Below are 26,190 nucleotides of genomic sequence, written 5' to 3'. Positions count from 1 at the left end.
GTCAATTCTCTCTCAATTTCTTTACCCCCATTTAACCTCTCAGCTCGGCGGCAGGCCCCTCTACCACCGCTTTCTGTGGCCAGGTACGGACGACAGCCTCCATCAGCAGCTCCAGATGAGCTTGTTGCCATGGGGACAGTCAATGGGCTGGAGAGTGGGGACTTTGGGCCAGTCGGAAACACTCAGCGTTTAATTTTACCAGCTGGCAGACGTCGGGAGAAAGACAGCGGGGCGGAGGAGAGGAGAGGAGCGAAGGCCTCCCTGTCCTGAGACGAAGCGAGCGGGGGACTGATGGAGGGGAGAGAGGCGAACGTTAGGAGGGTCTCCACTGACCACAGAAATGCCACCGGAGACCAACAGCTCAGCAGTACAGGGAAAAACTATAAATCCTCAGCCTAAATAGAAACAAAGATGAGATGAAGTAGATGAAGTGAGAGGAGGAGGAGGAGAAAGAAGAAGAAAAAAAAGGCTTCCGAATTACATCATGTGGAGCGTCCCAAATACACGCGCTGGATTTTTCTCTTTTTTTGGAGGGGGTGGGGTTGGGGTGGGGGAGTTATGCCGCACTATGCGTTGGGGAGCTTGAGATGATGTCATTTATAGATGAACAAAGAGGCTGAGTCTGAGCAGTCTGAGTAATGGGAAGCTGAAAACGCTCCAGAGAGAAGAAGAAGAAGAAACTCACAGGTGCTAAGGTGCTTTATTGAACAATAGTTTCTCAAAAGGATTGACAAAATAATGCTCCACTGCTTTCACTGACTTTTTTTTTCGTCCCACAATCTTACATTTTCTGCTGTATATACAAAAAAGAAAGAAAAAGTTTTTGTTTTTTTTAAATTAATGTGACACTGAAGTTTTTTTTTATTTTTTTAAAAACAATGGTGACGTTACATAAACCAACCCCTTTTACAAATCTGTCATTTCACAGGAAAATTCATCCAAAGCTTTCACCGAGTGTTTTCTTTTAATGCCTCTAGGTTTGCAAATATACAACCAACATCCTCTGTCTGGGTGAATATGGCACTAAGAATTCCTCCTGGCACTAAGTGAAATCAAAATCAAATACAATTCTGAGAAAATATGTCACATCCATCATAAACAACAAACAAAAAATAAAGTATCTAAGGCACTAGTTCTATTTCTCAACTTGGGTGAGGTTACTGATGATCTGGATACAAAAGAACTTCATCGATCCAGGCGTGGAGCTGGAAACCGAGGAGCCGAGCTGAAAACGTATCGATTAAAGGAATCTCCTCCTTAGTGCATAGGAGCGAGCACAAGTAGGGTTCAGAGTGCCGTGCTTCCTGTTTTCCACATGTATGCAATACGAATCCAATAGGGAAAAGAAACGGCCGTTTAACCCGGCAGCTGAAATCGTCTTTACAGCGTACATTTAATTTTAGTTGGACAATTGTGAAAGATAAGGACTGATTTATCAAAAATCAATAAAAAAAAAAAACCCAAAACATTTTAAATAGATTTAACACAGCAGCAAACTTAACGGAAATATTTACCTCAAGTTTTTTTTTTTTGTAAGCAAAGAGATCACGTTTTTTCCTGGCATTATGAAAGTGTGCACCATCTTTCTAGAAATTGTAATACTACTACTTTGCTGACAACAGTAAGTGGTCGTTTTCTCGTTTTCAGCAGCCTAGTCACTGCACAAAATTCACAACCAGACAAGTAATTTGTAATACACTTTCCCATTTTAACAACTGTTACTCTGATAATAAAGCATCTCTTCTATTTTAGGCTACCCTGTACACAACAGTGATATATTTTATCTATATATGCCGATACTGTTATTTATGTGAGGCAATGCTTCCCTACTTTAAATACAAGTTCGATAGAGTCGGCATCTGGCAGCTCGCGTCGGAAAGGTGTGATCATACTAATAAAGTTGGCATTTATTCACAATTAGTGTACATGAGAACAAAAATATTTGGATTTCCTCCATGTGGTCAAGTAAATGGGTACAAGTGCCAGGATACCTTTTTTTTTTTTTCTTCTTTCTTCTTCTGCATACAAAAACTTTACATCACACTAATTTGTGAATGTTTGAGACCTGAACTACTGGAGCTGTGAAGCCCAATAACACTGACAAGTACAAAAAAAAAAAAGCATACAAATAAGTCACAGTACTTACTGTATGTTCAAGAGTATAAACTGGCAAGTAAATTTACAAAAACAAAGTGTTATTTTCAAGCGTTATTTTTTTTTGTAGTTTCAGTTTTATGAGTGCAACTGATTATTTTCCGTCTCTGTGCAGTGAAAGAGTAAAAGTGCTGATAATCAGGTGAGAAACGGACCTGATGTGTGTCTACATTGTTTAAGTTTTTCTGCTCTATGAATGAATGAATGTACGAGAACAACTACTATCCATTACCGTCTCTGCTTGTATTTGCAACACATGATGTAAATTGCTCAGAGAAAAGAAAACTGTTAGTGGTTTGTGTGGAAAAGTGTTATGACAAAAAAAAAAGAAGAAAGAAATGTGAAAAATCTAAATTAATTATGCAACAAAGCCGTTTTTGATGAGGAGGCCAGCGTGTGGTGGTTGCCTTGCAGTAGCCCGCTTCAAACAATACCCTGCTGATGGCACGCTTTTGATGCCAGCGACCAAACTCTTAAACAGAGCCATCATTATATAAAAAGGCGGCGGGATACTGTGAACATGCTTGGCTAACTGATGAGGATAACTAACCTGGAACTTTTCCCAGAAAAATCTAAGAATATCATGGAAGTAATTTCCCTGCTATTTCGTTTTATGGCATCGGATTAATGATCAACTGAAAACGAAAGTAGTCCTGCATCAGTTCAGGATGAATGTTCTTTAAGTTCATTTACTGCCATTTTGTTCTAAATTTTTACCTCATGATTTACATAAGAGCAGACCAAATGAAAACTAATTAGTGTAATGAGTCATTGAGTTTTGTGGGACAGGCAGTGCAATGCACTTCATCGTCTGTTAAAGTTCAAAAGCCATCAGATTCGTTACGGAGACAAATCTAGTGCATAATGAGCTTCCTGTGCAGGTTTTTGGGAAATTATTTGCTTAAATCCTGCAAGTTTACCTTCATGGTTTAAAACAGAGGAAAAATATTAGTGGTTTTGTAAACAGGTGCAAACACAACAAAGCTAACACAAATTAGGTACGTGCCACATCGGCTCAACCGACCCGCTCAGCTCAGAAAAAGAGATCAGATGGTTGGCGAGCCATGCAAAATTCTGAATCTCCTCCATAAATACTCATATCAAACAACATACATGACAACCTAATTTGAGGAAACATTTCATAACTAAAAATTTCACAGCAACCAAATGGTTTTAAACAAAATGAAACATTTTAGCAAATGACTGTTCAGCTATCTACAGGGTTTCACTGATGTTGTATTTCAATCTCAATCAAGTATCTTTGCAAAACATAAAGACGAGACTTAAAGCAATGTATTTACAAGAAGCTACAGAACTTTGCAAGCAACTAATTTTCATGGGATAATTTTAACAAAACAAATGAGTCATTTTTAACCAACAGAGTCTGGTAAGTTGGCATGAAATGATCCGTTGGAAAAAGTTTGAAACCGTAGAATAACATAATTTGATTGTTGTTGCAGCCGCCTATCTGGAGCCACCAGGGCTTCAACTGAAGAGACAGTATTCATGCTAAATCAACCATGGCAGTCCATGTAGTAAGGCAGCAACAGCATACACTTCATTTTTATACAGATAAAGGTACCAAGATGTTACACTGACTGAAGAGTTCCCAGTGTTTCCACATTCAAACCATCCAGTCCCAAAGAGTTTAAAACAAACCAGCTGCAGGGAACTAGAACTGAGGTGTGTGTACACGTACAACAAGGTGTTTTCTTCATAAACAAAACTTAGTTGCTTTTCTGCTCCTGCAGAACCATCCAGCTTATCAAACGTACCACTCTCTACGTGAGATGAGCGAGCCGTCTGTGTGTGACACGTAATCGCCGTCGGCCCCGCTATCGTAGCAGTCATCCGACAGGTAGGGGGAGCCGTTTCCCTGCCGTTTAGGTGGGTGAGGGTATCTGGCGCACCTGGGCCGCTGTGGACTAGAAAACTGTGCGTGTTCCTGACGGGGAGTCTGTTGCTGGTTGAGGCGGCCGCTTTCCCTCATGGCCCTCGTGTAGCCGTTAACGGGATACTTTTCTCCGTTGTACTCGTTATAGCGATGCTGGTCTCGTTCTTTTTTGAGCTCGCGGTCGCCCCACTCCTCCCGGTCATGATCCCGGGTGCTAGCGCCGCTGCCGGCCTTCGTGGGCCGCAGCTCGTGTTGCCCGGCGGCCTTCTGCAAATCAGCAGTGCCGTGGTTCTGCTTGGCGTAGTAGCTGCCGTGAAAGGTCTGCGGTTTCCGTAGGTAACACACGCCGACCAGAGACAACACCAGAAGCAGGGACAAGGCCCCGCCCACGGCCCCACCCACTATGGAACCAAGATTACTTTCAGGCAGGGCTTCAAGTGTAGGGGAGCTCAGGAGGACGTGGCCCTTATCAACCACAAAGGTGGAGGAGGAAGAGCCGGTTAGGACAGGAGCGGTAATGGTGGAAGGCATGGTGGGAGGATCTAATGGAGGGGAACAGGGTGAGAGGGGGATGGAGGGTGGAAGGGGAGAGATGAACAGACAGAAGCAGAAAATGTCAATGGCATCTACATCAGCATTTCACTAAGAAGGGACAGATAATCAACTAATCTAAGGTCTATATGCTTATAGTGGCCACGAGTTTCTATAGCTGCAAGAAAGTTAGGAGTAAAATCTAGAGTTTGGGAACAATGAGACACCAGACTATGTGCTTCTGTCTTAAGCTTTGTTTTCTGCGCTTTACTTCAAATCAAGTTCATTGACTTTGTGAGAAGATGAAGAAAGTTGTTGTAAAAAAACTAAATAATTTATTAGATCCGTGATGAAAATAATTTTTATCTTGACCAGCATCAATTGATCGATTTTTCCAATTACTGAACGCGCCATACTTAAGTACAACCAGGCTGCAGTAACACCTCTCTTCAGTGTGGAAGTTGTTACTGTAGGAACTAGACTCGGATCGAGGTGTTTTCATTTTCAGTGCATTTTTTTGTTTGTTTTTTAAAGAATTTGTAGAAAACAAACAAAAAAAAAGCTACCATTTAGAATAAGGAACATTATTGGATGTTCAATAGTGAACAATAATTGCTGGTCATGTTGCTCCTATGCTTCCCTACATTTCCATTTTGGTTGTTTTGTACCAAAAAAGTAGCCGTCTGCCACCGGATGTAAATTTATATCTTGCCGTGGGCCGTTTTGGTGAACAACATCGCCCCCGATCTGACTTTAGCAGATAACAGGAAAGTTGAACTGGGTACAGCAAAGTTTGGGTTTATATTCAGCAACCTTTCAGAAGTTCTAAAAAAAAGAAAGTTTATACTGGAAAAGTCCTAAGTTATTTTCATCACTAAAATTAAAAACATCAACACCCTCAAACACTGTTTGAAGGACATATTTTTCTCTACGCAAGAGTGGAAAGGTTCACAAACTCCACGGTTCAGTTTTGAGTTACTGCTTTTTATCTTCCAACAATAATTCACTATAATTCAGCGGTAGGTAATTCACAATTAACGGTTTTTAAAATGTGTTGTTTTTAAAGAACATTTTATGCCGTCACATAAAAAAAGAACGAATGAGCTTGGATGTGATTTTTGTACAAAACAATAAAAAAGCAGGGGACGGGGGGGAAACGATCACCATTTCCTTTTTCCTGCAATATAAAGCTCAGTCAACTTTAGGGCCGTTAAGTGGATGCTCAGCACGCAAATAAAAACATTCACATTTGAAAGCTATATTTTCTGTGTCGGACATCTCTGGAAATTCCTCGTCATCTGTTGCTGAACTGTCAGCAGGCGGGAATGCTAATTATACGACGGCTTGAGCACTTTCCCCGTATAAATCCTGCATCCTCTAAAACAATAGTCGGAGCTATAAAACATCCTATTGCTTTGATTTCAGGCTCTTCACAGTCCAACTCTTCACTAAAAGGCATTGAAAAGCTACAGAGGAAAGAAATTGCTCTCTCCTAAAATACTTTCTCTTACTTAAGCTGTTAATCTAAAACTCCTGGCGTCTCCATGGAGGTACTGAACATACTGCTGCTAGCAGCTGCTGGAAGAAGGTCACAGCTAATGTTTGATAACACTATTTAACCATAAATCTTGAAAGTTTCAGTTAAATCATTTGGTGTGTTGTGCTGCAGGTCGCCTTGACAACCAGCTATTTACATACACAGATATCTATCTATGGTTTTGAACTGTAAGAAGAAAGCTAGAGTACCAGGAGAGAAACCGCAGAGAGAACAGAAACAGGATCCATACATAAGCAAGACGACATGCTATCCTCTCTGTCGCTGCATAACCAAAAGATTATTTCAAAAATGATATAATTAGCACAATCAGCATGTTTAGACCAGCATTCCCTTTGTATATTCTAGATAATACAGACCATTTTTTACCTGATATTTTCTAAAACTTTGGTAATATTTCTAAACCCAGCATGTCTCGTAACAGAGGTCGAACCCTCCAAAGAAAGACTGTAATACATTCAGCCTTTTCTAATATCCCCTAAAGTCGACTGTGGCTCAGATTGCTTTTTTGCCAATTCAACAAAACATCCCCTAGGTAAGTATGGATCTATGTCCTATGGTAGACTGCTCCTTTACGGGAGCAGAACTGCTAAAACTGCAAAAGCATGAAATGATGAAGGAGCGAAATGACCAGCGCTCGCTAAAGTTTACCTCTGAATGAACAGCAGAAAATAGAAAATGCTGTTCAGTTTTAAATAGCTTCATACGCCAGCTGCACAGTACACTCAATGGCAATATGCTTTGCAATATCAATGGGTGTGATATCGCAACCACAACCGGCTGCTTGCATCCAGTGTTTCCTGTACTGTTGACGCAAATTATGCAAACCAATAATATATTTTGCCTTCAAGTTGAACTGCCAGAGATTAAACTTTATGCACAATTTTAGAGGTTGAGATGCTAAAGTTCAAAAAGAGTGGGGATATTTTAATGACTGAAAACAATAAGAGTCAAAAACTAAAACAAGTTGATCATAATCAACACCATTATTGCAGTGTTCTGCTCTAGAATTACCCAATTATCTTTCCAGCCCAACTTCCTACATGCAACCTTAGAGACTCTGATCATGAGTTTGAGTCTTCACTCAGTAACGGCATTCATACTGAAGAGTGTTATTATTAAATGCGTTGTGTTGACTTATCAAAAATGTCTGGATTTTTACTTTTTTTTTTTGACCGGCTGGTCACTAGTCAGATCCAGTCAAGCTGGAAATTAATTGACTGATCACCGCCCAAATTCTGGCTACGTCTGTAGAGAAAAGCAAACCAAACTGTTATTCTCTTTATTTGATATTCCTTTCTAACATTATATTAATGCTGCTCTCCCTCTAGCACTATTGGCTGCGGGTTAGAGGTACTATGAGACAAAGAGTCACAAACTAGAGGAATTTAAAGATTTACAGACTGTTACACAAATGAGTATTACAAAAAATAAACCCTGAACCACACAACAAAACTTTATTTTAAAAAAATACTTTTACTATATTTAAAAGGGTTAGTAAGGGTCATCCCTTGCACCTGGATATCTAATAATAAGCACACATGTAATTATTTTCAAGCCCTTATTTTGAGTGTATACTTTCCCCACACTGGAGAAAACCCTCCTTATGGAAAGTGGGTTAGTGGTTATACCCACAGACAGGCAACCCAAAGGCTATAATCACAAGCAGCTAAAGTAATGGAAAAAAAAAAATCACTTTGATACTGTAACTTCAGTGCAGGGCCAAATGTGAGGCAAAGATTCCCAGCTTAGAGATCTGAAACATAAACCCAGAGGTTTGTTGTCTTCAAGGGTGCAAACTCTACAACGAGACGAGCAAACCCACAACGACACATACAGCGAAGGGAACACCGACACGTGCACACACAAAACACGCACGTACAGGTCCTCTCAAAGGAAAATGAAATATGGATGATAAATAATAAATAGGAGTTGAAAAGGACTAGTTAATGTTTTATGAATCTGGGACATCATCTCACAGTGAGGCTGCAGGCTTTTGCTTCTTTCTTGCATGACACATGCAGAAATAATAGAAACACAAGAAGGAAAGGAACTTAAAAAGGGGGGAAAACCCCCCCCATAATAATCACAGCTTTGAGATTCATTCAAGATGAGAGTTTCCACAGGCGAGAGAGACTTGGAGAGGCCAGAGGAGCATGCTCACAATGCACACCAGAGATACGACATACCTCAGCATCAAGTCAACAGGATAGAGCAGAAAAGCAATGCGCTGTGGTCTTTAAGAGGAATTAAGTAATGGCAGCTGTTTGACCTAGGGACTCCCTGTTTGAACATCTGGAGGCCTCATGCTAATCAGGGCTAATCTGCATGCAGCTAGGTCCAAATCCGAGATCATTTCCAGCACACTGTGTCATGGATTGCTACATACACTCAGTTTGTACACGAAGCTTTAGAGTGGCACAGTGTCACATTTCAGCTCGAAGGACAATGTCAGTGTCATGCCCTCAATGACGAACACGCATGCACAGAGCTTCCTGGGAGTCAGCTGTGTTCCTGTCTATAAACTCTGCTCACCTTGTATGAGGATGCGCACATCTCGACTGCGGAGGTTAATGTCATTGGCAACCTCGCACCTGTAAACGCCAGAGTCATTCCGATGAAGGGGACGCAGGAAAAGCAAAGTGCTGTTCCTCGTTTCCACGCCGTCTGGCATTTCACTGTCCAATCTGCAACACACACACAGAAGGGAAGACATCAGAGACGAGCCGAAAACAAATTTCCAGTAGAAACAAGCAATCAAAGCTGATCTTAATCTGAAGAAGCATTTTATAGGTTTCTGTAGCTTGTAAAAACTGCTAAAGCTGCAGTATGCAATTTTTATGAAAAATATGTTTTTTTAAAACATTTATTGAAACGGTTACTAATTGTTACTGTAGAATACGAGAGATAATTTTTTTTAAATGTGAACCAATCACAGCCAGGAGGAGGGTCTTGGTATTCACATGGCCAATCATGGCCGCTCACACCCCACCTTGCTTTTACGCTACAGCTTCTCTCCATCGGCAGAGTGTCAGTGTCACAAATGCGTTTTGTGACATTTAAACAGTTTTTCTGTAACAATGAGTTGTTTCTCCGTCATTAGCACATTGAGAAGCATGTTCATGAGGATGATTGACAGCACTAAGACAGTCCTCCTGGATCCAATTGGTTGTTTGTGACAGGGAACGGTGCATTTCTTCAGACAGCACAGGGTGGAGATGGAGGATATTGATCTTTTCACAGATTATCTGTCTCATATTATACTGCCACGACATGGGGATAGTTTCAACATGTTAAAAACTTAAAACAGTTTTTAACATAACTTTAAAGTAAAAGTTACATACTGCAGCTTTAATTTGCTCTGAGGCAGATTTTAATGAGTCACGGGGGCAATTGCCCAGGGCACCATGAGAAGACCAAACCAAAAACCATATTTAAAAAACATGAACGCATGTTTCCGTCGTTTGCACTTAAGAGAAATTTCATATCACTTTTACGCATTTGGAGGCACCTCCCCACATTAAGCAGAGGCCTGCCAAGAACACAGACCAGGCTCTGTTTGTTGTCAGACACAGTGAGCTCACTTTTAGGGAGACGCAAGTTACTTTGAGCCTAAGCACTACTTTCATCTACAATTCAAATTTGTATCGCGCTATAGTATGAATTCGAAGCAGCAGCATGAGCCTCATCCAGGAGGCCATTCACAAAAGGATAGACAACTTGAAGTTTTTCACGTCAAATTAAAACCAGGAATAACTTCCTGGGATTTCAATTGATGGACAAAGTAGTGCATAACTGCATACTCTTCAGATCCTGTTTTTACTGAACATTGATTTTTCTAGTATGGCCACAGATTCCTATTTGGATTTAGATCAATTTTGTTCCGACAGTCTGTTCAGGTCCTGTCAAGACATCCTGGATTTTATTCACAGGTATTGGGGGGGGAAAAAGGCAGAGTAAATGCACGTAGGCTTCTGGATTTTTTTTGTCATTTTTTAAAATGTTTTCCTTCCACTTTGCTGTGATTTTGTGGCAACCAGTATCTTATCTGCAGAATGGACAGATAAGATACTGGTTAGAGACATCCCAGTCTAAACAAACAGGAATAAGTCTGGACAGCCACCAAAGCTCCCTTTAAATATTCTATACCAACATTTTAAAAATGAACATTAATATTACTAAATTCACTCTGACCAACTGTTGGCATAATTGTGTGGCTGAGTTTTATCTTTATACCCCAAAAGTTATCTAATGCAGGTAAAATAACTGGTAAGATTTATGTCAGAATAGACACAAATTTGTTCCTTTACTAGTGTAAACAGGTTAGAGTTTTAGTGCAAAATTTCAAACTTAACTTCTCCATCCGCTATCCGAGACGGTTTTGATGTCTGAAAACTAAAAGACATTTTTTATGCTACACTTTTATACAAAGCTCTTCAGTGAAGCCTTTAGATGGGATCTGCTTCGTAAGAATTGATGCGACAGCTGACGTTCTACTCTTTGTAAGTGAATGCTTTTCTGTGTTAGCTGTCATTTTGAACCAACGTACTTAACCTCAACATCCTGCAAAGGCTCTAGGTTTAAGGTTAAGCTTATGAGACATATAGGACTAAAAGGAGCACACAAGAAAACTGTCAGCAGAGTTGAGTGCATTCGCAGAAACGCCACAAAGTGCAACTCAATCTTGGGCTACAAGATGGAAAGATTTAGATTTACTTACTTTGGGCCAGGAAAAATAAAAAAAAAGCTTATTGCGTTTAAACAGAAGCACACACCTGATCCATCTGAAGTGATGAGCCGGTGGGTTGGCGTTGGCTTTGCATGTCATCTGGACATTCTCTCGGCCCACATACCAGTCCCCATCATACCCCACAACGGATATATCAGGAGCAACTGCAGCGAAAGGAAAACATGGTTAAAGCATAACTTTGTTCAATAATTTCCACAGTGTTTGAGCAAAATATATTAGCATGGTTTCGATATCAATTTTAAAACATAAGAGCCATTTCTGATATGCTGTAATGATGACTCTGGAGCTGAGATTGCTGTAGTTTTCCCATTCAAAATTAGCATAAAGTCCCAGTTTCAGTGCTCCATTTTATACAATGTTGTCATCTTGCCCTTGCGTGCAGGTGCCTAAAAATTCAATATATTTTAAAATAACTTAGACTTAATGAATTGCTAGATTAAATTATGCTGACAATATTTAAAATCGAGAATTTTAACAGTGAGGATAAAAAGAGAAAAACTGCTTAGTCAGAAAGCAAAAAAGCAAAACAAAGCTGTTGCAGTACTTGTAGAATTGTACTTCCTCAACCCAGTAGAGATAGTTTTAGATTAATATTAGAAGATGTCTTAATCCAGACGATTATATGGAAACGTACACTGCACGTTGAGCTGGTAGGGAATCCTGAAGTCGCTCTGGAGCGCCGGGTGACGGACCACGCAGGTCAGCGCGTGGCCCTGGACGTGGCGCGTGGGCTGCCAGATGTAGCGCACCTGTGTGCTGGTCGTGCCGTTGACGTCGTCGAACAGTTGCACCTCTGACTGACCGAAAAGGTTGGACTCCCAAGACACCTCAGCAGGGGGCCGAGCTCGCTCGGCGATGCAGGTGGCCACCACGGTGTCGTTGCCCCCGTCGATCAGAGCGGCTGAGCCGGCGGAAACGTAGACCTTTGGCTCCACTGTTTAACACATGGCCAGAGAAAAGCTAAATAAAACCAATTCTATTAACAGCATCAAGGCTTTATTATGCCGCTTACATTACTTTTGTTATTACTGAACTAGTCGATCAACTTCGATACTTCATACATTCCACCACACAAAACAATAACAGCTTTAATAGGTGTCTCCATCCTCCTTTATGATGTGTTTGGTAAAAAACGTACAGGGTGGATGCACACGGAGCGTCTCTGTGCAGTGACAACTTCTGGCCCAAATGAAAAATGGGTAATCCCCTCAGCAAAATTGAAAACACAGCCCTTGAACTTCATATTGCTCACAAACTGAACAAATGACTCTGATACACGGATCGGTAGTAGACCCTGACTAAACTGGAGCTTCCTGAGCGGCAGGATTTCTGTTCCTCTGTCTTTGCTCTTAAGGTTTTCACTTAGCAGCAAGGAGTTATGGGAAAAAATAGAACAATGTTTTACAGGTAGGTGACTTATTCCAAAGATATTAACTAAATATACTCTGAAAAGAAAGCTAGGTTAAAGACATCAATACTAGTCCATGCAAACCGTTTAAAAACTGTTTTTACTTAAAATGCATTCAGTTGGCTCATTAACTCATGCACTGTTGTGATTTTTGGAAATCTATCACTTCCTGTATGAAAGGAAAATCTTGTTTTCTTGAGAATCAAAATAATACGTTTCTTTTCTCCTCTGTTGCTCGTTTGTCAACACGCAGCTCTTGTGTGCTTCAAAATGTGCAAGCACTTTGAGAGTCAATCTGATTGGCCAGACATCCTGTACACATGTAACTCCATGAGGAATGTGGAAATTTGGCACTCCTTTATTTTGTAAATTCTTGTGCCATTCTGTAATTTTGTCCACTGTGAAACTGTGAAAAGTCCTGATCAGATTCCTTTGACCTCATCCCACAGTCAAATTCAGAAATGTTCAGTCAAACAAAGATTCTGACGATTCAAACTGGGATTGTAAACATTTGATTCACTTCTCTTAAATACTGAACCATAAAACCAACAACTTTATGCGACCCCTTCAAGTGCATCACTGAACTAGTTACATTTACATGGAAATATCATCAATTAAAACAAATGGAGCCATTCAGATTTATACATCGAGTCTTCAATCTTTACACTCTTTATTCTTTAGAGAACTGGAGCGTCCTTAAGGGAAAATCAGTTTAAAAGTTGGCATAAGTCTTGACATAACATTTGTCTGTTCCCTAGGAAACAACAAAAGTTAAGAGCACGGAATGGGATGCAGTTTTGGGAGCTGTGCAAAAAAGAAAAGAAGATTTTGCTGTGATTTTTAAAACCTGCTGACTGCAGGGCTCACCGAGGGTGCAGCAGGCATAAAAATGACTTTCCATCAACTACAGATATGAGGAGTTGAGCTCGTCAGTGACTCCAATACCAACTACTTAAAAATGCATTAGGAACTTAATCACATATTTGGGATTGGAACGAGTCGTCCAAAACCCAAATTAAATTGGGTTAAAATGGAAATCCTAAAGTCAAGAATTAACAGAGGTGGCGAAGCAATCTTTCCCAAACTGCTGCTATTTATATTCGTTAAATTATTCATAGAATGTGGAACAATATGGCACCACCTAATAAAGAGTATCAGACATGTGTGACATATATGAACATAGAACTTCAATCTCAAAAGAAAAATGTTACAATACTTACCGAGCACACTAATGGTGGTAGAGGCTTGTGTGTTTCCCAGAGGAAACGTAGCCACCTTACAGGTGTAGATCCCCACGTCTGAGAAGCCCACGTTTCCCAGTACGATAGTGGCATCACGAGAGGATGGCGACCGGAAATGCAAGCGGTTGATATACTCCGGTGGGATGAAGGTGCCAAGCTCGGGGTTATACACCGCCACGGTTACGGAGCCCGAAGGCAGGCGGCGCTCCCAGGAACTCTGAGTCAGAGTGAGGTTTGTGCCAACCTCCACCCGGCAGTCTAAAGTCACATTTTTTCCCAGCACGGCACTCACTCTCTGAGGCACCACCACCTGACTGCACACAGCACCTGGCAAGAGGACACAAAACGCAATTTAGTCACAACCCGCCTTCAATAACGTCCATCACAAAATGCTTAGAAACTTTAATAACTAACCATAATTCAGGAATATTCCTTTTTTTTTTTTTAGAACATGAAGGAATTTTGTAAAGTGTTTTTCACATTCTTAATCCAAATAAAAGTCCACTGTTTAATTAAACTATAATATTCTCCTGGTCTTACTAGTACCACAAATTATTTTATTGACATTTGGAAGCTTCCCCTTAGATTTATGCATTTGTTTTGGAAGCCGATCCATAGAGTAAAAAAAAAAACCCGATTTAAATTGATTAATCCTAGCGTAAACAAATAGCTCTCGGAAACAAATTAATGTCAGGATGACCAAATCCGGGACAATTAAGTCTTAAAACTACTGTAAGTTATATTTATTTGAACTGACTTCAAGAACTTGGCAGGACTGAGGTTGTCTTTTTAATGTTCCCTAAAAAGTGTAATATTTCACCGACTTAGAAAACGGCAGCAGAAAAGGCTGCAGTAAGTTTTTTCCTTTCACTGAAGATGAGACTATTTAAAATGGCAACAGCCATAATACACCTCAGTGATTAAAAACATTCTTACCTGCTGGGATAAAAATGAACAGGACTGGTGAAAACCCATTTATGACTAAAGCTGCATAACTCCTTCTGAATGAGAAACTTTTAGTAAAGGCAAACTTTCCTCCAACGATACGTTTCCTCAAGTTTCCAACAGTCTCATTTCGTTGTACTGGGTAATGGACACCTGAGTGGGATTTTCTTCAGGTCATAGATGCTTTTGACTGCAGTAGTACCAGACCAACAGGAGAAAATGCCAATGCCACACTCATTGCTGTGAGGTTGAAGCCTTCACCAAGAAATTATAGCAGGGAGGAATCAACTGGAGCCCAAATATAGATGATTTTTATCTCAACCATCCCAGATTGTTTATTACAAAATTGCAATAAACAATCTTTAGTGTGGAAGTTGTTTTATTGGGGTTAGATGACCACAAATAGAAAACTGAACCAATGAGAGCAAAGTTGTTCTGGTTTATCGTTCATAAGTTTCCTTCAATCACAAAGTTAGGATTTGTTTGTCTTTTTTAAATCCGAGTTATGGAAAGGGGCTTCATTCATTAAGAAATCCCTGTGAAGAATGCTCTTAGTAATGGTAATCATGCTTATTGCCTTTATAATCCGATACACAAAAGACAGATTACAAAGTCAATTTCTTATTTTGTCTTTGGTTTGTCTACCTGCAGAGCTATGTTTAAATGTTTCTAGTTTCAAGTACATTTACAATAACTTAATAAATTGTTTAACAACAGCTGTAAACCAGATCCTTTTCTACTGTAATAACATTATTTAGACATTGTTAAACCTATGCTGTGGTTGGAAAAAAAACCCTTGATATAGTGCACAACAAAATAAACATAAAATTGTAGCTTTTGGGCTATCTTTCAAAAGTATTTTTTCACATTTTCCAGCCAGCTACACCAGCTAAAATTTGGAATGGTAGATTTTTTAAAAATAATCTACAAAACAAAATAAAATGCTGGTCATTGAAGCACTAATCCTGAGATCTCAAATATTAATCAGAGTGACAGATTCATTTACTTTTATTTGTAAGATATACCAATCCTCTGAGAACAAATGCTAAAAAAACGAAAATAAAAGACGTAATTTATGTGCATTAGTGTATGCAAGCATGTTGTCCAGTCGGTGGCAAGAACAACAACTTGGACTGTAGATAAAACATTTAGTACTGAATCAAACACGAACCCTCATCCAAAACCACTGCAACACAATACTTTAAATACTTGAAAAGGAAAGATAAAAAATATCAGGACAGCTTCAGTGGGAGATGTGTATTTTTGACGTTAAAGTCCATTTCATATCTGAACCCTCTGACATATTCTGGCATCAGTTTAAAAATGTTTTAACCAAAGCAAGAATTGGAGGTTAGAACAAATACCACACAGCTTACATGGAGACTAAATGGTCTCAATCACAAAAAAAAAAAAAAAAAGTCTCCCTCCTACTGACCTGAATTCAAGAATTATAATCAGACTTTGTGTATCTTTTGTCCAAATATAACCAACCCTGCTCTGCTACCTACACCAGGCAGAAATGCTGCAAGACTGAAATGTAGGAGCTCAACGCTACGCTGAGGAAAGTCCAAATGACGAGAACAGGCTGCATCTGGTAGGGAAAAAAAGGGAAGGAAGGGAAGTGATATGCTAACACGATGACATCATCATTAAGAGAAGAAAAGAAGGCTGAGGGAGAGGAGAGGCAGGAGCGCATCGAGGAGAAACCTCAGATCTAAATACAAAAGCAGGAATTATAATATTAACATAATAAAATGCGTCGAGCAGCAATCACACACTTAAATTCTTTCATTAAATCCCTAATTGTAACAAGTTGTCAAGAGGAAAACATCACTGCAAAATGAAATTGGCTGCACGCGGTTGGGAACAGACTCCAAATATCCTTCTGTTGTTTTGCCAGAAACAGTTCAGTCATTGACCAACCTCAATCTACAGAGGAATAGGTCTTCAAAAACTGGCACAGTCTGTGGAAATTTTCCTGAAAGTAAAGCACAAAGTGCAAGTGTCCCTATTTTTCCAATTCCAAAGCAATACCAATCACTTTTGATTGGTATTACAAATGTTAATATTCTGATCTGCTGAGAAAGTCTTCAAAATCTTCGCCGAAGCTCAGCTTAACTGAACAGCAGTGACAGTGTGATATTACTTGGCTGTGAAATTTTTTATTCCTTTAAATGCAGAACTCATTTCTGATTTAGACTGACCCAGACATATAAATCTCATCTTACTGAGAACAGGACGTGTCAGAGTAATAACCGCATGAATCCCAGAACCCAATACTTTCCAGTGCCACACTGCACTGAAGCCAATGAAGATCACTGTCGTTATCCATGCAGCCCCTCCATGTTCTGGCCTTTCAGTGTACACAAAGTGGTCAGTAAAACCCTCTCAAATCGTCATTTTATTGTTGATTTTGTGTCAGTACGATAAACCCCAATACATCTCTGGAACCTATTAAATTTTAAGCCAGAGAAATTGGTCTTAGAAAATATTCGGATTATTGCAAAACTGGTCAAAAGAAGCGTGTTTAAAAGGTGTAAAGACTTTATGTTCATGTTAGCAGTTAGTTTTTCCAATTAAGGTTTTTCTGTCAATCTTAAATCACAACAAATCTGGCCTTGTTTTAAAAGGCCAACTTGTACTTGTTCACATACGTTTATGTACAACAGATTTTCTTTCTTCAATGAAATTTAAATAAACTTCTGACAAGTAATTTTGTCCATTTCTATAGACTTGCACTCATTCAACAATTAAATGCATCAGGCACTAAAATTGCAGTAAAGGTGTGCTACATGTTCCTTGAAGGTAGCAGTAGCTTTAAAGTGTGTATCTCCAACCTTCATCAGATGTTGTTTTTTTTTAAATACATGTTGAAAATATTTTTATTCATTTATAATAGAGCAAAAAGAGAGTCATCAGTTTGCAACAAGAAGAGAAAAAAAAAATCTGATTTTTCAAAAGCTGACCTGCCTAGAGCTGGTCAAAAATAAAAGTAACTGATTTTTATCACCATTGGTGGACTATCAATATAATAAATATTTATTAAAAACAGTGAATATTCAAAAAAACCCCTTACACTTGCTGTGACATACATAGACATTTCAGAGTTTCTAGCCTGGTCTGAACCATGTAGACCCCTCAGATAATTGGTAACTAAAGAGGGGGCAGCATATACATCAGGACTGAAAACATTACTTCCTGCAGCTTAGCCATAAAAGCTAAAATCTGCTTTATTACTTCATATTTTACGTGCATTTTATGTGATTACATCTCAAGTTTTATGCCACATATTCTTTAAGGTATTATATTTTTCATTTACTTGTACGTTGGCATTTAAAGGTAGGTTCATTCAAATATTTATTTCCTTTCTCTAGTACACACAGTGTTAAAGATGCCTCCCTCCCCCCACAAAAGAAAAAAAATGGTAAAATGCCAGTGTAGTGGACTGTAAACCGATCTGTAATCTCGCTTGTCCCTTGCCAAGTGGGTTAAGCCAAATACCTCCATGACACTAACAGAACAACATTTGTTTAGCTACTGAATGCACAAAAATGCCAAACCTAAATCCAGCTTGAAACAACAAAACAATACGGAGCAAGTGATCCACTTCCTTCTGCAAAAAGCCAATTATGTTCCTTATTGAATGGTGGAAGTTGGGGGGTAAGAATCCCGTCATAGCAGTGGGAATTTCTTCTGCACTGAATATGAAATGGAAGAGGTATAGCCACCGAATTAAATTTTTATTGGAGACGTGATGACAAGCTTACATAACCGTGGCCTTGTTTTCCTCAGCTCAGTAAGAAGAGTGATGATGATCAGAGCATCCTCCAACTGATCCAGCGTGCCTCCCATCTTGACACAGCGACTGCGATTCCTGCCTCGTAACCCCCAGAGACCAAGAGAGGAGTTCTTATTATAACCTAAAGAGAGAAACCTCTAGACACGTTCAGTTAGGTTTGCAAATCCAACACACCGCGTCTCACTGACGGAGAGCAGAAAACAGATTATACTTATTATCGTCCAGGCATCAAGGACAAATTGCTCCTTGGGGACACTCGGCTTGTTCTCACTTTAGTCAATATTACCTCCACGTGCGCCACTTATGTGGCGGTAAGTGTATTAGTCTGTGTACCTTGCTAAAGGGCAGCTTGTCTTGGTGAAAGTGGAGATTCCTGGACAAGTGGTAATAGTGCTGGGGTGGAAGTGACAGAGCTTGTTGTGAATGATAAGGGGGACAGCGAAGGAGTATCGGATCTCATGCCTCCAACTAATCTCAATCTGTTTTTAATGTCAAATGCATTCAATTAACCTTTTTAAATTAGGTGCAGCTTTGTTGTTAAGGCAACAGTTAGGTCATTTCCGAGTCAGCATTTTCTTACTACCTAAATGCTGTCAAGTGTCAAGACCAGAGTTATGAATGGCTGTAATAAACAGAACAAAGTGGCTAATTAGAAGCAAATCCCTTAGGAGGAACAAGACTTGGCCAGCAGAAAAGTGCATCGCAGATTTGCGTCGTGTTTTGGTAGAGAATGACTCTAGAGCAGCACACTGAGCTGCAAGTAAAGCAACACGGCTAAGGTTACTTCCAAATTATCGACCAGGTGGGCAGTAAAGCACACTTCCTTACAATATGAGAAGGCAGAGCAAATGTGAACATTCACTGAGTGTAAAACATTGGGCAATCCTAGAGCTGTTTTATTTTAAAAAACAACCTTTTCAATCAATAGAAAAGAAAAAACAAACAGGAGGATTTTTCTAATTCTCATATTTTTGGTGTTAATATCTGGATAATGTTAACCAATTTCCAATATTTTTCTTACAATGGCACCAACAAGAGAAAAAAGTATCCGAGAGCAAATTATATCAAGAGTTTCAAGGTTTTTTTTACTGCTAAAGAAATGTTTTAATGGTTTATATTGAGTATACCTGTTAGAAAATACTGACTCAATCTTCATGAAAACAAATGCAGTGGACCACTGCCTCACTGTATTCCCTAATTCACTAACTTGTGGACTTTTTCTGTTGACAGTATCTTCAAATTATTCACGAAAATTTGCCTATTATCATTTTGATTTTTTTCCACAAAGCATAAAATATTTGAAAGAAAATGCAGCTTGGGAAGTTGACCTATGTAAGCTCTGCTACTTGTGACGCTCCTGGCTGAAGTTTCCAAAGCAACCAATCCAGAAGAGCCGTTCATTTTCCTTGGTGGTGATTAGCTGTGTCATAGAGACAATAAGGAAGTCTGTAGATTTTAGCTTCTGTGGTAGTAAAAAGACAGTTTCCACTGTGTGCTTTAATTACATATCAACTTATAGTTGGTGTCTGAGCTAGTAAAACAAACAAATATGAAATTAACTGACGTTTAGTCACTTCTAATTTCTTAACCAGTTAGTAACTAAGTTTTTTACATGTTGATGTTCAGAAAGATATTGAAACATTGAAAGATTGAGATCTTTGCTAAAAATCTTGTAAAGTTGGGCACTTTATCAGTTAAGAAGATTTCTAAAATATTAACCAGGCCTTTAAGGTTAATTCACCCAAGGATTTTGTATTGCCCAGACTCTACAAGTGACTATGTTGCTGTAATTGTTTGCATAAAATAAATAGATAATGCAGAATAAAGCGATACCTTTTGTGATTAAGTTTCACAATAAGATAACAGAACAGCTGGATTATATTACGTCATCTCACGATTCTTTGCATTTGCAAAAGCAACATTCGCAAACTCTTTCAGGATTGGTGCAAGTCAACACTGATTCTAAATATACTTTGCATCTTGCTGTCCTACTTATCACTCTTTCAAGAGATCTTATACATTTTGCAGGCTATGTTGTCTTTTTTGCTTTATATACATTTTTAAACATGTTGCTCAAACTGAAAGTAGCTTTAACAACTTCCACACTGGCACAGGTTAGGGATGGTGCCTTTACTGAGCAGAAAAAGTATGAATATGTGACTTTCTTCACTAAATCTGTGCAGCTCAAGTTGAAGAACAGTCAGATATTGCCATCAGTCCAATCCTTGGAATATTTATAGAATTTTGACCTAAAGGTAAAGTAATGAAGAGAGGAGAAAAGCAGTGACGAGCGCATTTTTTTGTAAGAAAAAAGGGGGGAGAGGGGAAGGAAGAAACGAGAGAAAAAAAATGTCTGCAACTTTAAGATTGTGCTGCGATAAATTGGAACGGTTTGCATATCTATTTTGCATTCAAAACAAGCAGAAGGTCAAAACTCTCATTGAAATGTGCAGCAGACTTTAACTAGACCTACGAAAACACCTGTCTGTGCCCCTAAACTTGAACCCTGAGATTCATTAACAGCTTTAAACAAAACGATGACTCATGTTAACAAGACAATATGCAGGATATTAATAATATGCTAAAGAATATATGGGTGACTTTTCTAATCCTCATCAAATTTATCTAAGCACTGTACACCAAGGCCTCCGGTCGTTGCAGATCGTCCTGTCGCTTAATTGCAGAGGAAACACTCCACAACACTCAAGTGGAAGATCCTGTGAGTCACAAACAGAAACTGTGAAAGAGAAGATGCCCAACTCTTACATGATTGGCAGCAGAACTTGTAAAGGAATTAAAATATAAAAGCTGTTGCATTTTTTTTATTTGGTTGACCACCCATCAAGTATGGCTTCAATAGTTTTGGACTAAATTAAAATGGCAGTTTCTGTGTGTTTTTAAAGGGATGTGGATTGCATCTCTAGTTCTAGTTTACATATTTATATTGGTCAAACCACAATGAATATGATGAAGGATTCTTAATATTTCTTTAATTTCTTTTTTTTCTAAGTTTTTATGTATCCAAAAGCCCAACTACAGACAAACATTGGAAAATTGTTTAGGCTAAAAATGTAAAAAGTATGATTTTTCCCCCTATTATCCTTGTCCCTAGAAAAACAAAAAATGAAATCAATAATCCAGGTAACATTCACCCATCTCCACTCAACATTTAAACACCTCCACATAGAACAATCACTTTAACATACAGCTAGAATTTAACTTTCAAAACAACTTTTCATAACAAACAAACACTAAAAAGGGAAAATGGTTAATTGAAACCACTTCCTGGCCTGCATATTAAACCACTTTGCTACATATTGAGCTGGTAACTAATAAATTCAGGGTTTCCCCAGTGAATTATAAGCCTGGTGGGTCGCCAGGCTTTACTTGTGAAAGAAACTCACTTAACATTTTGCTGGATCACATCGTCCCATTCATTATGCCTTTCTGGGTTCTGAACTGAGGGCAGATCAGAGCCGAGCTTTCAGTCCAAGTTGGACCCCAAACCCCAGAGCTCTGGCTCTTCTGGTCGCTGGTGCTGCACAAGAATCAGTGGGCACAAACTTGCGTGGTTCTGGGTGGAGATAGTAAACTGCCCACTCTTTGATTAAACCATAATGAGCTCAGGCTGCACCACAGGCACATGGTGGCTGACCCTCATCCCACTGCGTGTGTGTGTGTGTGTGTGTGTTGGGGGTGGGAGGCTGTATTATCAGCACCGTCTCTGTCTGGTGACTCAAATCTAAGTTCCTCAACTCTTGTTAAAGCAGGTGGCTCCGCCGCATCACGTCACATTAATATAACACTTTATGGTGCTAATATGGCTGCCACCGGCTCCGCAGTGACCTCCTCGTTCGCTAATTGAGGGTTTAAATCACTCCGTGTCACCGTGTTGGCCGTCTCTCCAGCTCGCACCACCAACCACGGAGGTGCCAGCCCGCTTTGCCCGCTCCTCCGAAGCGAACTTGGCACCAAGTTTCAGCCTCTGAACGACACCGGTTCTAAACGCAAACTTCGTCTCGAAAGCACGGCGCGGCGTCCGGCTGTCGGTACCAGCTGGTGCGCTCAGGTTTCTCTGATGCTTCTTGACGAAACTTCTGTCTGTACGCCGGAAGAAGAAGAAGAAAGAAAAAAAAAAAAAAAAAACTACCATAAAATAAACCCGGACTCACCTGAAATAAAGCACAAAACGTAGCAGAGCGCGCTCTTGCGCTGCTGTCTGAGATGCCTCCGCTCAGAAAAGAGTAGCATCGTCAAAAGAAGAAGTGCATTCCCCTGCTGCCTGGCCAAAGAGGAGGATGCATGCCAGTCTGAGGAGCGCTGAAGAGTGGAACCTCCTCGGCAACAACTCCGAACCGCATGTGGACTGTACCATGTGGGCCGGCGGGAGCGGGGAGGCCGTGGGCACACCTGACATTGGGAGCGAGCGGGCCCCTGGTTACAGATCCACAGCATCCTCCCCCTCCAGGAATGATCCATTGATATTCACATTACGTCATCTTTGTTGATAACTCCACAGATATTGATTAATCAGATCTTTTCCTCTCCTGCCGTCGTCTTTTACTAGATGAAAATATGGATAAGTATGTTTTTTTTTTCTCTTGTAGATGCCGGAGTATGGCTATGATATCTGCTTGCTTTGTTTTTTATTTTGGAAATAGTCAAAAGTGGCTCAATATTAAAGGAGAACCTTTGGAGACACTTATGCGGCCTCAGCGTTATTAACCCCCCCCCCAGCAATTCTGGTCTTAAAATTGGACTATTGAACAACACTTGCAAGATTTGACAACTAAATTTAAAGAAAGATTTTCAAGAAATACCCATGATACAGCAGAACAACTGTTACAAATGTTCCTAAAAGTGCCACTCACATCCTCAAGGTACTTTATTGGCATTTTGTGTTAGAGTAACACGTTTTTAAAAGATGCTTACCGGATAAAATAAGATGCGTTTGTTTTCAAAGCTTTGAGCCACTTTTTGCTGGGATTAGATTAAAATGTTCTTGTTCTTAAATCATGACCAGTTTTGCACATTTTCTCCTAATCCAGATCTCATTGGATACAGATTATACAAGATAAAATGTCAACTTTTTGGACCGGACTTTAATTGGATTTAGATTCATCCGGTGTTTTCCCTTGTTCTCGTTAATGTCCATTGTTACTTATTTGTCACACATTTGCACATTTACGCTGCACTCCTGTTGTTTGAGACAAACAAACAGCAGACAGAACTTCTTATGGTTTCCATAAACATCTCATTTCTTTACAGGCTGCTCAACTAATAGATGTGCTGCTGTTTGATTATCCAGAGGTGGAGTTGTAAAGGGGCTTCTAACTGATCAAAAATCTCATTTTACAATCATTTAGATGCCCATGTTTTGGTAGTTTAGTTGTTCCTCAATGCTTATCTCCATTTTGAGACGATGTAGTGAACAGGTTCAGATTTTTGACTCGTTTTACTCCAGCTCACAAGCAGGCACTGCTTTGTGTTTGTCTAGCGTCTATGGTCCCGGTGGAGGACGTTGTGATAGAACGTGACAAAATGTGAAAATAAATCAAGGGGCTTAAACGGTTTTTCAAGACACGGTATGTTCACAGCTGTCACCAGAATGTTTCCAGAACGTTTATGATTCGTGTCGGTCCTCACACACTCGTTTTTAGCAGAAGAAGCTGCTTCCTTCTTTCATCTAGAAGTTTCTTCCACCTGAATCATCACATTTCCCAGATCTCCACAAGCTTTTACATGTTATTATATTATATTTACAACTGTTTCCTAGTTTATTAAAAGGGCATCTTTGTTCTTTCATTCACAGTTTATTAGGCATCTCGGTGCGTAATTCCAATAATAAACCGCTTAATTTATATTGTGATGTTTTTTTCAAGCTCAGTAATGAAACTCCACAGACTGAAGCTGTAGCAGCTCTGAGTGCAAGAAGCTGGTGTTCCTTCCTGTGTTTTACCCTCCCGCCCACCACCTCCAACAGCCCCATCCAAAAAAAGACGACGTGTTCTCAGCTAGATTTAACTTGTCTTCTGTTTCTCTTCAAAGTTTATTTTCCAAAAAAGTGAAATATATAATTATTTTATGCAGATTTTAAGAGTCTTTTTTGTACTTTGCTTCCAGACAGCAGATGGTTTTGCTTTAATGTGCCTTGTTTACAAGTTGAAATAATAGTCTAAATCTAGTTTGTTTTTTGTTTTTTTTTACATTTGTGAATTTAAGGTGATTGTCTTTAAACCCAAACATCTTAGAGCTTGGAAAATTCAAACATTCGTTAAAAATTCAAACTTTTTGGCTTTCTGCCAAAGTAATCCAGCCGAGGATAACGTGAAATTACTTTTGTTGATGTTTTTCTCTCGCTGCTGCTTCTTAATACAATCACTTGGGTATTAAACACAGAGAAAATAATTATGTAGCTTAAAGTGCAACTGTTTTCCCCATCAACAAAATCTTTTTAGGAGGAATTGGAAGTGGCAGGGACAGCAAGCCCCCCATATAGGGGACACAGAGCGCCAACCAGGTCAGCTTTTCAGTTTCAGTTTTTTCTGAAGTATCCCCTTCATCCACAGCCCTACATGCACAAACAGTTGTTCACAACTACATGTTTTTCAGTGGGTGAAATGCATTGATTCTTTGAGTAGTTGAATACATACTACTCAACTTTTACTACTCATATTTTGTCACATTTTAATCTCAAACTCAATGCATTTGACTGGGATTTCATGTCTTTTGTTGAGATAAATACATGGCGTAACTACAAAGTGGAGGCGTAATATTTAAAATGTTTTTTGTACGTGTGAGAATCTGAAAAGTATCCAGCCCCTTTTTATTTCAATTGCAGCAGGAAATCTGTTGGAGTTTAAACCTCCCAGCGTCTGTACATGTAATGTCTGAAATGCTTTGACTGGTGAGTGAGATTCTGTCGGTGTGTGTTTGACAGCGAGGCAGAGATTTAGAGGAATCGAGACAGGAGTTTTATCAGAGTAAGCATTAGATGTGGTATCAGAAAAAAGAAATTGAGGGTTAATGAAAGCTTTTTTATTTACGAAATACGTTTGGTACATACATTTTGAAGTATTTTTAATTGGTCTATAGGTCTGGACTTTGATTAGGCCATTTTAGCACATGAAGGTGGTGTTTTTATTTATCCTCTGGCTGTTTGTTTAGAGTCATTGTCCTGCTGAAAGGTGAATTTTTTCCCTCAGTCTCACAGTTTTTTATGGCCTCTGATTTTCTCCCAATATTTAGCTCCATCTATTCTCCCATCAGCCTGAGCCACCTTACTGATTTTACCACAGCATGATGCTTTCACTACTATGTTTCACATAGATTATGTGTTCAGAGTGATGAGCAGTGTTAGTTTTCTTCCTCATAAAGTGTTTTTTATTAAAAATAATTTTCATCTCCTCTCACAGTATACATGTTTGCTGTCTGATGGCTTTTAGCAAATGCATGACTTTGTTTCAACAATGACTATCTTCTTACTACTCTTTGCCCTGGAGTTCACATTGGGGTATCGCAGTAAAGGAGGCTGAACTCAAATGTGCACCAAAATCTGAAAACAGGGCATCAAATACTTCTGCAAGCCTGCATTTAGAGGAAAAGAAAGCTTTTAAAATCTGATTAGCTTTTTTTTCCGAATTAGAATCTGTGCAGCTCTGTACATCCTCCTATGGTTCTCTCATAATGGAGCAGAAGACCTACCAATCCATCACTGTACTCTTACAGAGAATGCCCTTTTTCTCCCTTTTGTTGTTGTATTTCCCCCCCACCCCCTCACATGAGCAGCTACCCCACTTCTTCCCATTCTGCTACACATAGAAGCTTAGAAACTGCAAAGTCAGCAGACGTAGACAAATGTCGCGCGAGCACCTGGGCTACAGCGAGAAGACTTTGGATGGAAGTTACAGCTC

General features: G+C 39.5%; 1 protein-coding gene across 2 annotated transcripts in view; it reads right to left on the bottom strand.

The window, feature by feature from the left end:
* The window catches only part of nectin3b (nectin cell adhesion molecule 3b), a 34,704-nt gene extending 10,709 nt beyond the window's left edge, over nt 1-23,995 (bottom strand). The window contains exons 1-6 of one of the 2 annotated variants that reach the window (XM_032576959.1): nt 22,450-23,995; nt 13,513-13,860; nt 11,519-11,818; nt 10,910-11,027; nt 8,670-8,821; nt 682-4,590 (exon numbers count right to left, since the gene is read on the bottom strand). In XM_032576959.1, coding sequence (XP_032432850.1) covers nt 3,920-4,590; nt 8,670-8,821; nt 10,910-11,027; nt 11,519-11,818; nt 13,513-13,860; nt 22,450-22,756 — 1,896 coding nt within the window. In that variant the 5' untranslated portion in view covers nt 22,757-23,995 and the 3' untranslated portion in view covers nt 682-3,919. Of the gene's footprint in view, nt 1-681; nt 4,591-8,669; nt 8,822-10,909; nt 11,028-11,518; nt 11,819-13,512; nt 13,861-22,449 lie in introns of those variants that run through there. The other variant, XM_032576960.1, reaches the window with a different exon arrangement.
* Between the last annotated feature and the right edge of the window lie 2,195 nt (nt 23,996-26,190).

Source organism: Xiphophorus hellerii, chromosome 11 (assembly GCF_003331165.1).
Source record: "Xiphophorus hellerii strain 12219 chromosome 11, Xiphophorus_hellerii-4.1, whole genome shotgun sequence".
NCBI classification, from domain to species: Eukaryota; Metazoa; Chordata; class Actinopteri; order Cyprinodontiformes; family Poeciliidae; genus Xiphophorus; species Xiphophorus hellerii.
This window is presented reverse-complemented; position numbering and strand designations above follow the sequence as displayed.